At 47.8% G+C, this 12,643-nt stretch overlaps 1 protein-coding gene across 1 annotated transcript in view; it reads right to left on the bottom strand.

The window, feature by feature from the left end:
• Positions 1–1,218: 1,218 nt before the first annotated feature.
• LOC120838712 (polyhomeotic-like protein 1) overlaps positions 1,219–12,643 on the bottom strand; it is a gene marked incomplete in the record, with an annotated part of 202,850 nt that continues 191,425 nt past the window's right edge. The window contains 4 exon segments of the mRNA XM_042290987.1: positions 1,219–2,238; positions 5,537–6,157; positions 8,299–8,387; positions 11,126–11,225. Of these exon segments, the coding sequence (XP_042146921.1) occupies positions 2,044–2,238; positions 5,537–6,157; positions 8,299–8,387; positions 11,126–11,225 (1,005 nt within the window).

The following is a 12,643-nucleotide window of genomic DNA, read 5'->3' as shown; positions in this document are numbered from 1 at the left end:
AAGCAAGGGACCAGGGATGTCAAATTCTGGATATAGAAGAATATCCAACTGTATCGAAGCGCCACCACACACAATTTCTCGCATTGATGTACAGGCCTGGAGGGCGATCCCACCGTTATCTGTTGGTTCAGAATCACACTAACCGGGGGTGGGGTTGCACCTTAATGTCAGCCTGGCCAGCGTGCGAAACGCTTACATCACACGTGCACGTGCTACAGAATCCAAACTTCTCTCGCTTTTTGGGCAGCACGAAGCACGGAAATTTTGACGTGTAGGACTTAAGGAACACCTGAAAGTACCTCTTTTGAGGTCTGGAATTCGGCACAGTGACCAGCCACAGTGACCAGGAGAATGCTACAGTTACATGTGCAACAAACACAGACGCCGTACTTCTCGCCTCGAAACTGGCCGAAGCAACGAGGCCCAACAACGTCTGAGCACGCTGAACCAACGTGCACCCGTGCACCGCCGAACACACGAACAAAGGCTTTGAGCTTTGGATTGGTTTTCGATACGTGGCCACCGGATAGTAAAAACCACGACGCTGCTGTGGATGGTACCTATCGTCCTCTATGGCGGTGCAAGATACCACCAACAACAGAGTTACAAAAACGACAAAATAAATAAAAATAAAATAAAAAAATTTAGAAAAAATATGTTTTTCGTAAGATTTGAAGCAAGATTCGTAAAATCGTGAAATTACTCCCAATTCGTACATTTTACGAAAAATTCGGAAGAGTTGGCAGGTATGCCGTAGTGTAAACTCCTGGTCACAGTGAACCTGTGCTGGTACTTGCGATCACGGGGGTATAGACCTTTTCTGTGTACTCTCGTCCCCAGCCACCTAATAGGCGTGTCCAGTATGCGCGACGAAAAAATAATCCATTGTTTCAACCTGCAAATAGTAAAAAAAATAAAAGGGAGGCAAAACGAGAAAGTGTGACGGTTATGCTTATATCCTAAATGCCTTCTATTGGCGTGGCAAAGGAAAAAGAATGTTTTCGCCCATACTGGAAGTGACGTCAATTCAAGATGGCGGCGCACTTGCAGAAAAGGTCTATACATCGTAACAACAGGGTCCGATCACAGTAGCCAGTCACACTTTATGCAACCGTCGCGGCAGTGTCCAATGGTTGCCAAGAGCAATTTCGGAAAGGGCCCGTTGCCAATGTGAAGTGCATGAGACGTACAAACCTGCGCAGGTGCAAGGCGTGACAATTTTGAGAGGACAAAGCATTTTATTAACATCTGGGCACCTTCCTCTTAAGTAATAATTACTGTACTCTTCCAGCGAGGCAATAAATACAAAATACTTCACTTACAACACTTTTTCTCCTCCTACTGGCTGCAAAAAAAAAATATAAGGCTATGTACGACCCATCACGCGAAATGTGCAAACAAATGGGAGCTAGGGCACAAGGATCAAAATCCGTAAACAGCGGCAGTTTGAGGTCGAAGGTCTGTACAGTTCGACAGAAGTGCGAGATGAGCTTCTTCTCGTTAACCTGTCGTAACGGGCTTCACAAGACCACACTGAAGACGTAGAGAGGAAGGCCTTTCTTCCCGGTAGTGTCCTTACCTCCACAACAATAAATAAAAAGTGAGCGTTAGATTGCACCTCCGGGTCGTTCGTCGGACAAAAAGAGACGAGAGGAACTTCTCCATCCTTTGGATGTAAATCATCCTCTCCGTAAAGCAAACTGCCACCCACCACATTTTTTTCTTTCTTCTCAAAGAAATAAAGAAAAAAACGGGAAAGGAAAGTCTTCCGGACTTCTCGTTGGGAGGAAAGCCCGGCTATTCGCATGAAATGCAGGCCACTTCCCACGTTCGGTCCTCTCTGGTCGCCCTTTGCCGGAGCGCACTTTCACGCGCATCGCTGCCCATCTTGACTCGGTCGACCACGATGCCGCCGTACGGCGGCGGTTGTTGGGAACGGGAGCCACGTGGCCGACGGAAGTGGCGGAAGACGGCGCCTGCGCACCCTTTGAGCACTGTGCGGGGAGACTTGGAACACATGCGGTGGCCACGCCCGGGTGGCGGTTACTGTTCCTCCCGGAGGGAGTTGATCTTGGCACAGATCTTGAGCGCCGGCCCCAGCTTGATGTTCATGGCCGTCATGAGATGGTCCTCCTTGAGCAGCAACAGCGCCTGGCCGTCAATCTCCTGCGACCGGAACTCCTCTGCATAGTCTGTGCAGCCGGGCAGTTCCTGTATGTAGTCTGCCACCTCCTGGACCTGCGGGGAGAGACCGTCCCGTGAGGAAGTGGGTTCTGCGTCTCCGAGCAAGTTGACCGCCGAGCCGAGCTAATTACCAGTCTGAGCCGCAACCAAGAATGTGTGTGAGTCGAGAAAGTCGCCCTCGTTGATGCATCCAATGAGGATGGACATCCCTCTGTTTTCTTAGAGTCTTTCCCCTTAATTAACCGTGTTTCTGTTACACAAGCCAACGGGTTCGTGTGCCAGATTCCACAGGCAAAATGGCATGCACAATGGCACGCTCCTCGTCCCCCGCCCCTTCTGGTTTTGATGAGACTGTCGAGCTCTAGCCCTTGCAGTATGTTTGTCTTCCGATTGAGAAATGCACCATGCTTGTGCCTATGTGCATTACTGCAAGGCAAACCGACTGCTAGAAAATTTACTTAGAGCCACGGATGAAGTTGTGTCAGTATACTATTATTGTAATCGACGCAACTACAGAAAAAAATTATGTCTTCAGCTTCAACATATTATCCTGCGTGGGAATCCCCCGCAATAGGACGCCTCCTTTAGAAAAAGCGACGAGCAGCAAAGTAAGAAAATCTTAAAGGCCGACGACCAGACTCGAGATTCTGCAAGGCAGAAGATCCTTCTCACCATGCGGCAGGAAAAAATAGGCAACGGCGGACAGGGTAGAAGGGGGAGAGGAGGAAGGGAGGGAAAAGTGGAAAGTGCGAACTGGTTGCCGCCGGCAATGAACAGTCGCTTTAGCCCCGAATGCTGAGAGAAGGAAAGAGGGTGTGTGAATGAAATATGCAAGTTCAGAAGAGAGGCAGGAGACAGAAGTGAGAAGTAGGTTAGCTTCTCAAAAAGCGAAAACAGCTGGTTAATGGCATTGCCTAAGCATCAACCTTCAAAGCTTTCGGATGAGTCGTCTATGCTCGGAGTCAGATGTGTTTTGTTTCTATATAATTAAAATGTATCAATATAAGAGCTATTCATTCAAAAGTTCTTCAAAAAGCACATAAAAAAAAATAACTGCATATACATTTTTAATATAGCTATAAAATTTTTTTAAAGTACTTAAGTATACAGATTTTCCACAGGGCACAGTCATCTCAAATGTCATCACTTTTGGTATGCGGTAAAACACTGTTTTGATCTCTGGAAGGTGTTTACAAAAAATGTGTGATTGTGCCGCATTCTTGTTTTGCTTCACCCATATTTTCCAGGTTGAAATGTTTTATTATTTTTTCATCCCGCATACCAGATATGGAAACCACGTGACTGAGAACGGCAGGAAACAGAAAACGTCTATACTGCATTAGTTACATTTAAGCATTCTTTATCCCAAAAGTGAGAGTTCGTTCACAGACTAAGCAGGTAAAGCTATTAGTAGTCAAATGCCTTCATAACGAGCACCTCTACTCGGAAAACGCCAGTTCACGAAGCAAAGTAGAGTCCCGACCAATCTCCTATGTGTTCAATGTGTAGAAGGGTGTGCAATTGGACTAGTTGGTGATTCATAGTTTAGAGGGTAAAAGCACTAAAAAACAATGGACAAGTTAAAGAGACAAATACCACAGAGCACTCTGTGGTGTTGGTCTCCTTCACTTGTCCGTTGTTTTTTAGCGCTTTTACCCTCTAAGCTGTGTTAATACAGTCAAACCCGTTTATAACGAACAGCAGAAAACACTACGATATGGCCGTCTGGTGGCCGCATTTTTAAGTGGGAAAGCGCGACCCAGCTATTGTCATAGACATCAGTGGCAGCAACGTAGTCACGTGGCGCCATCGCCATCTAGACACGAGGTTGGCTACTAACTAATTATTCATACCCAAAAACAAAAACGCGCAACACGGAGGCGGTGCGGGAAATGCGGCACCGCCTCCGCCGCACGCTGCGTGCACTCGTGCATAGTTTCATTTGCTTTTGTTTTCCTCACGCTGTTTACTTATAGCACGCACCACTCTGCTCCAAGACGAGTTTCTTTTCTTTTTTCAATGATCTGTTCGGGCAGTGCACATGGTCGTTTTCTTTTTTTTTTTTTTTGCATGTACGTCGGCACGTCCAAGATTCCCAAGCTTGCTAGATCCGAGTCCCTAATTCTCCTGCCTTGGAGCAATATTATGTGGTCAAGGAAACCTGTGGCTCTACCCGCGACGTCAAGATCTGAGCAAAATTGGTACAGCCGCACAGGAAAATGTGCCCCCTCTTTGTGCCAGACAGATGTGAAAAAGAACTCAGGGGACTTGGTTCGCTCAGTTTTGCACCTCTCCCCAACCTTGCTGCGCCGTGCAATGCAGCTGTTGCATGCCGTGCTGCTACGATAGTGCTGCCACGATTACTGCACCCACTCCTACGAGAGCAACGCAGCCGCTCCAAGTGGCTCCTTCGAATTACATAAGGTGGCGCAAGCCACCGCCCGATTTAGAAAAGGCCAAATTTACACGATCGACGAATGCGTCTCGTACGCCGCGTAATTGGGGGTCGACGTCGGCGATTTAGTGATTGTTCCAATTCATATTTTGATAAGTCAGTTAAGTTTGATGTCTGGAAGTTTGGACGGCGGAAAATAAGTTTACAGCAAGGAGCGCCTGGTGTCTCGGCTGTAGATGACAAACTTTGCCAGTGGAGGTACTGGCGAAACTACTGCTAGCCCGGTGTCTTTCAATTGCGTCACGCAGTGGTGAGTACACGAACGAACAATAATACAATTTTCATTTACAAAAAAAAAGAAAAAGAGATGTGGTAATCGAGCCCAAGATGCCTGGGTTTTGCAGCGCGAGCTTTCACCCCGCATGCTCCGATTTGCGATGTGCTAGCAGACTCGGCCACCATTTTCTCTCTTGACAAGTCAATTGTCAATGTACGAAACCTCGTTTCCTATGTCGCTCGTACTATATTTGTCACAATACTTTTTCCTTAAATACCTCGAATGTTGCGCAGGTACGTGAATATGCCATAGCACATATTCGGTTTCGAGTGATCGATTTCTTGCGCTCAACTACTACAACGAAGTTACTTGTACTCCGAAAAATTTGGCCGGTCCCCTGGAATTCATTAAAAAGGCATTTGGCTGTAGTCAAAGATAAACACACCACAAATGTGCGTGCCAGGTTCTTTTTTTTTTTTTTTTTTTAAGAAGAAAGCGGCTCTTAATGTTTTGACACTCCACTGGGGATGCATATTTCTCCATGGAAACCGAGTTCCACTCAAAATGTCCAACCCTCTATGTGCCACACATTTCATTCGGAACTATTTCTCGTATCTGCTTTTCAAACGAGTTCAACTCGGCTAGCCCGCTTGCCAGGAGAAACCATTAGTGCCACTGACCGTCCAGATGCGGGGGCTCTTGCTCGGCAGGGCGGCTGGGGACGCGTCCACTTCCATTTCCGTGGGTGCTGCTGCCGGAGACTCCACGGAGCTTTCCGGTTTGTGGAGCGGCTGCTCTGCTCCCGGGAAACTCGGCACGTCCGCTTCCCTCGCGGGCGTCTGCTCAGTACTCGTGTCCATGGCCTGCACTTTGTCTTTGCATGGTGCCTGCTGCTGCGCTTGCTGCTGCTGGTTCTGCTGTTGCTGATTCTGCTGTTGCTGAATCTGCGGCTGCTGATGTTGCGGCTGCTGATGTTGCGGCTGCTGCTGCTGCAGCTGCTGTTGCTGTGGCTGCTGCTGTTGTGGCTGCTGCTGTTGATGCTGCTGTTGTTGTGGCTGCTGTTGTTGTGGCTGCTGCTGCTGCTGCAGCTGCTGCGGCTGCTGTTGCTGTGGCTGCTGCTGTTGTGGCTGCTGCTGTTGTGGCTGCTGCTGTTGTGGCTGCTGCTGTTGTGGCTGCTGCTGTTGTAGCTGTTGCTGTTGTAGCTGTTGCTGTTGCAGCTGTTGCTGTTGTGGCTGTTGCTGTTGTGGCTGTTGCTGTTGTGGCTGTTGCTGTTGCTGCTGCAGTTGTGGTTGCTGCTGCGCCTGCAAGAAAAAAAGTAAAGCTTTGAGGAATCAAAAAAAAAAAAAGCATAGCCCGATTTTGAAGTTTTTGCTATACATGTAAAAGGAAGCACCGACCGAAATGGTTCAACTGCACTCACTAACTAATCTGTACGGAGTTTCAACATTTCATTCCCCAATTGCATTGTACTTAGTGCGAGGTGGGCTCAATTGGCGATAGTTACAATCCGAAAATGCGACTTTCTGGGGCCCTAATCCGCTCGGCGGGACCAAGGGGACGTACTCTCCATGCAACTTTCTATGCCAGACACCTTCAACACACCCCTGAGTGCACCAGATAACATAGCAACTGAATTTCGGCAATTTGGAGACTGTACTCTACACGCAATTTAACTCCGACCAAGAATGTATGCAACATCTGAGAAAACAGGACAAGATGATCTTCCGTTCTGTCATCCAAATACTAGTCGATATGAAAGAGGAAAAGCGATACAATTTTACCTGGAAGCTAATTTTGGCATAAATAAGCAAGCTTCTATTGTACTCTCACTTAAATAACACTGAACCTAGGAAAAAAAAAAGAAAGAAACATCTCGACGTGGTGAATGATGTTGGTTGGGGCAAAGCTCTGGTGGTGCTGATGATACTGATTTAATTGTTCATAGGTAGTGCTGATGGTGCTGATTTTTAGGGGCGAAGCTCCCTAGGGTCTAGCCTTGTCCGTCCGGCGTCCGTGCTCACATTGATCCTGCTGGTGCTCGTGCTTGTGAGCTCACGTGCTCGTGAGCTCACGTGCTCGTGTAGGGAAAAAAAAAAAAAAAGATGAAAAACAAAAAAAATGTTTGCGCAGTCAACAGGATTCAAACCTGTGCGGGGAGACCCCAATGGATTTCTAGTCCATCGCCTTAACCACTTGGCCACGACTGCGGGACGAGCAGGGGGCTCCGAGATGTGGCAGTAACTCAAGAGCTGGGGATGTCATGGATGAAACACGTTGCATGTAGCCGCTCAACGTCTATACAGGAGAGGGCGCTGCGGTCAAATGCTCAAATGCGTATATAACCATGTTCCATACCACACATTCTCTTTCTGACATGGATGAAAACGAACGAAAGGCTCGGCATGCTGCGGCTCAGCGTCCACGCAGACAAGCACCACCAGAGCTTCGCCCCAATCAACATCATTCACCACGTGGAGATGCGGTCAATTTTTATTTTATTGCTCATAGGTAGTGCTGAGTTCCGGATTGCATTTTGACTTCATTATTACTGCTTTATGGTCGGTGAGATGCAAAGCCAGTGGTTCTTCTAGCGGATCAGCTTGGATCCGCTAGAAGCCGTGGGAATGCATCTCCACCGCTTAAGTCAACGGTCCATGTCAGAAAGAGAATGTGGATCGTGGTTATATACGCAGTTGAGCATTTGACCGCAGCGCCCTCTTGTCTATAAATGTTGAGCCAATGCATGCAAAGTTTACCGCAATTACATACGCATTTGACCGCAGCGCCCTCTCCTGTATAGACGTTGAGCGGCTACATGCAACGTTGAAGTGTAGCATAGTGGTTAAGACGTCTGCCTCGTAAGCAAGCGGTTTTGAGTTCGAACCCCCATACGGGTGTACGTTTCTTGTTTTTTTTTAAGTGGGCCGATCCCGGAGGCAGTGCAATCGAAGCGAGCACGGACGCCGGACGGATGGACAAGGCTAGACCCTAAGAAGCTTCGCCTTTAAATAAGATTTTTCTACCTGGTTAGGACAGGCATGTCTCAAAATGAATGTTCACCGAAAAATAAAACTTTTTTGCCCAATATTTAGTTTACAATAAAAAATTTTCGATGGAATACTGTGAAGCTGGTTAAAATCACACAAAATGTCTGACTAGCAATGTCATCAATTTTGCATCATTCTGTCTGTATGAAAAGTTCCCATTTCATTTATACTTCATAGTTAAAAATGGGAAATGCGCCCCTGAAGACAATATTTTGAAAAGGTATGCGAGAGGTACATTGGGTGAAGGGCACTCCAGAGACGACCGTAACCCTAACGGTAATATTCACACAGCAGCAAACAAAACAGGTGCTGCCGAGGAAGTGAGCACCAAGTGCACAAGTAGTCCTTGGGTCAAAGGGAAAAGCAGGCAGGCCCTGCAGGGCCACACTCCTCACCCATTTATCGGCCGAGTAGGCAGGCAGGTTGGTCACCTGCACCTTCCTCCAGCTTTTTCTTCCCATCTTCTTCTTCTTGGTGATCTTTCCTGGATGTTCCAAAAAGGAGTCAGTTCTGCGCAGGACATGCCTCACGAAAAACATATGTCATGGCTTCCCATCTCGGGCTATCCAACCTCCCACCTAAATTTAATTCTTGATGAGAAGCGATAGTTTTGCGAAATGTCACCTAAATCCAAAACTGAGGGGCTTCAAGAAGCATTGGTACAATTTGATATGTGCTACAGCCCATACACCCTTTCATGAGGACTAACAGAACATATCTTGAAATCATTTTCGTACTGTGGGAATATAACCGGCCAAAACATCTGTTACTGAGAAGCAGGCTGCTGTAAACCAACGACCACTAAGAAATGTGGCATAGTATGTTGCTGATGTGGAGGAGGGAGGAAGGGGGGGAGGGGGGGCACGGCATGCTGGAAACTCAATGGTGTTAAACCAGAGCACTTATTTTTACATTATGTGCTCACTCAATGACAGTGGTCATCAGCAAGGAATGCCCACCCCCATGTTCTTGAAATCTACCAACCCCTCACTACGGGAGGCTATATAGGTTGATTTAAATGGTGCTGACTAAAATTAACTTAGGCTCTGAATTATTGTTTCACTGGCAGTATACCAGAAGCCCACTGCTGTTGCGCAGAAACCTCCAGGAAGCCTCAGAATAGTAGTCAACATTTTGCCAAGAATCTTAGATTCTTCAGGAAGATGGTCCTAGAATGATGGATGGATGAATGGAAGCACCTGAACCCTTTGTATCGGAAGGTCGCTAGCACCACCTCTTGAATGTGTGCAGCTTTGACCACTATAGGAATAGTTTCTGGGCAAAATTGCTATACAAGGATTATTTTTAATCTCTACAGATTGTTTTTTAAAAAAGCTTTCATGGGCAAGCCACTCTTTGTTTCTTGGTCTTGTTTACACCTTCAAACCATATTTTCAAACTAAAACCTGGTGTTAGGATCACCGACGTATGCTTTTGATAGGAAGCGAGCTCCTTTGAGCACTTTGGAAAGGGCTCCTATAAAACACCTTAACGCTCAATACCTTTGGCAAATCCTAAAACTCTAGAGACCTAACAAAAGCTCTCCGTGGTACACAAATATTGCAGGGTTTCAGGTAACCAGCGTGCCCAGATGCGGCAGTCGAGACACGAGCCGAGAAAGGCACAGCGTTAGTGCGGGGGAGGGTGCAAAAGAGTAGCAAGTGAGAAGAACGCAGCAGACACCGCCATGGTCCAGAAAGGAGGGCAAGTAACAGAAAGGCAACTGCACAATGCCTGCGGAGGCGTTCGGTGACGGACACCGAGCTCCCAGAGGATCGACTTAATTTCACTAATCGGCACGTCTAATCCCCCCTTTCTCTCTCAACTGGTATAGACGTTTGCAAGTATGGCCTCCGGGCGCCGCCATTTTGCTGCTGGTGTGGGTAGACTGTCTGATAGTCAAGCATTGCTGAGGCTGTGGATACACCTCCACAATGCTTGACTATCAGATGACCTACCCACACTAGCAGCAAGATGGCGGCGCCCAGAGGCCATACTTGTGAGCGTCTACAGGGCAATGCGATGGACCTGCGCATACCTAACGTGACCAGAATTTCGGAATTTTAGAAAGGGTGCTCAAACGGAGCGGATGACGGAATGCGCGATCATCTCATCTTTTAAAAACTGGAATCCGAATGAGACGCCCCCTCCGAACGATCCGCGTTTTACGAGGGAAAGTGGGTACAGAGGCTTCGTCCGTGGATGGTGCATCCACCACTTGAGTGGATATAGTAGTTGGGGGAGAACGGCCGTTGGAACGGCTGCTGGGAGCAGACTACCCGTCGCCGCACAGGCACCGTGCAGCCACTACTGCGTTCCTCGCTCTCTTTCGGGCCAAGCAAGAAAGAAAAAGAGAGAAAGAGAGGGCGCTGGTGTGAGCAGGGAAAGGGGCGCCTCACCTGGCAGCTCGTCCTCATTCTCGGGTTCCGAGGAGAAGGCGAAAATGCCGAGGCGCTCAGAGCATGCAAGGTTATAGCGCTTGACGCACGACGAGGAGCAAAACCGCTTGGACTTTTTGAACTTTGACTTTGTGCCTAGCTTGGCACACATCTCGCACTTGGCGAGCTCCACACGCTCGTGCTCGGCCGTGCCCTGAGGGGAAGCCTCCGCCTCAGGGGGAACTGCAACGGAGACAGGGCCAAGCGTGCGCGGAGTCAGGGGCCGCCTGGGCCAGGGGCGGGGCAGGCGGCCACACGTGGCGCGGAGAACACCGAGTCTGGGCTCCCAAGAATGCGTCCCTCTCCAGAGAAAACGACAAACGTTCCGGAGGAATAAAAGCCACGGTTAACGTGGTTACTCCGGGCAAAAATATGTAAATGCCGACGCAAATAAGAAATAAGGGAGGTGCACCAACGAAATGACCTTGCGTCGGGCAGAAGTAAAAAATAATGATAACAAGGCAAAAGCTCTAGAAACGTTGGGAAGTTTGGGACGTCCTGTCTTCCAAACATGCACCGTCGTTCACGAAATCTCGAACGTTCGATGACACCCAAGATTTTGAGCACCGCAAAAGGATACGCATACTTAAAGAAAAAGGAATGTGCGTTTTTGCAAAGCACAGCTCTCGTACCGCAGCTTCTTAGAAACCCAGACTCGGTCTTCCGTTTAGTGCTCCGAAGAAGTTGGAAATGAGCGTGCAAGATGTAGAGGTTATGCAAAGAGGCCACTTTCCCTGAGGGGCAAGCTGTTGGCTGTGCATGCAGGGAGCTGTGCCGCCCTCACCTTGAGCAACCTGCTGCAGTTCTTCGTTCTCCACCTTTCCGTTGGTTTCGGCACTGGGTTTGGGGGACTCGGTCTCAGCAATGAGTGACGAGCGGCTCACCTGCGACACAAAGCCCCGGCTACAGAAGTCCGAAACTCAACAGGCCTACACAATGCAAGAGACTAAGACAAACAGGGAAGTGAGAAATGCATTCCTTTGTCTCGGTTTTCCTTCTCTCTCCTAAAAATTGAATGGTGCTTTTCAGACCGGTACGCAGAGTTAAAGGGCCACTGACAACCCCTACATCAATATTTCTTTTATTATTGCAAACGACCAAAAATGATTCACTGGGATCGCCCTAAAAATATTAAACTTAAAAATGACGTAGTTGGCGGAATGGTGCCCTCCTGGCCTTTTTGGATGACTTCAAAAGGGAGGCGTCGTTTAACTTTCTCTCTCGTCAATCATGGGCACGCGTGCGTGTTACCCAGCCAATTGTGGGAGTATATTGCGAGACCTTCCTTTGCTTGTTGATGACGCGTCACCTTTCAGTTCCTCTCTTTTTTTTTTGGCAGTGTTAGTCGGTCTAAAGTGATTTTTAAAAAGGCAAGGAAAAAAACAATGTGCAACAGACACTAGTGAGCGACGTGAGGGGCAACGTCGCAAAGGTGCTACGTCAAGTTCTGCCCGCGTACTACCAAACCTAAAAATGCCATGCTACATAAGTTTTCCAAAAGATGAAGCGCGAAATGATGCACGGTTGGCTAAAATCCCCAAAGAACAGCTGCAGGGAGCAGTCTCGTACCCCCTGATATGTTCGCGACACTTTGTTAACCTCTATATATATCCAAATCGTTGAAAGTTGAATTCCAGCCTCAACTGAAACATGCCGCCGCTTCGACAAACTTTTCGACATCTCACCATACTGAGAGCATGAAGAAAAGGCTAGGAAATGGCTGACGTCTCGTCATTAGCACTTCTGGTCTCGGATTTTTATTCTTCAACAGTGTAGTGCCTTTACGGTTGTAGTAAAAGAGATTTTTATGAATGACAATAATAATTATTAACGATGAGCAACTTGGGACACCTCTTAGCATTTTCAGAAATGCCTTCTTCAATTCCGTTATCAAAAAAAGAAGCAAGGAGGAGCTCAAATTGGAGAAGGAGGACGTAAGCTTTGACGAGCTATTTCGCGCGCCAGAAGTTGATCTTGCTACGATTCTTTTTGTGTGTGTTTTGCCACACGTAATTCAAGCGTTTGAGATTGTAAAACAAAATATTGATCTTGGGGTTGTCATTGGTCCTTTAAGGGCTGTCCAAATGGGACACTTAAAAGAATGTGAAGTGACACTTCTCCGGCATATGAAGTGCGGCGATCCATTTTGTCCGCAGTTTTTTCTGGGGAAAAAGCTTCCCTCCGCCAGAGTCCGCTTTCGTCCTTCACGGAGGCCTAGAGCATACTCATTGCCTGGGTCCGGACATCAGATGCTCTGTTGCTGTCAGCCAATCGCTCCAGGCTTACGCTGCTCTTTGGGTCC

Source organism: Ixodes scapularis, unplaced genomic scaffold (genome assembly GCF_016920785.2).
Source record: "Ixodes scapularis isolate PalLabHiFi unplaced genomic scaffold, ASM1692078v2 PGA_scaffold1__304_contigs__length_218370807, whole genome shotgun sequence".
Lineage (NCBI taxonomy): Eukaryota > Metazoa > Arthropoda > Arachnida > Ixodida > Ixodidae > Ixodes > Ixodes scapularis.
This window is presented reverse-complemented; position numbering and strand designations above follow the sequence as displayed.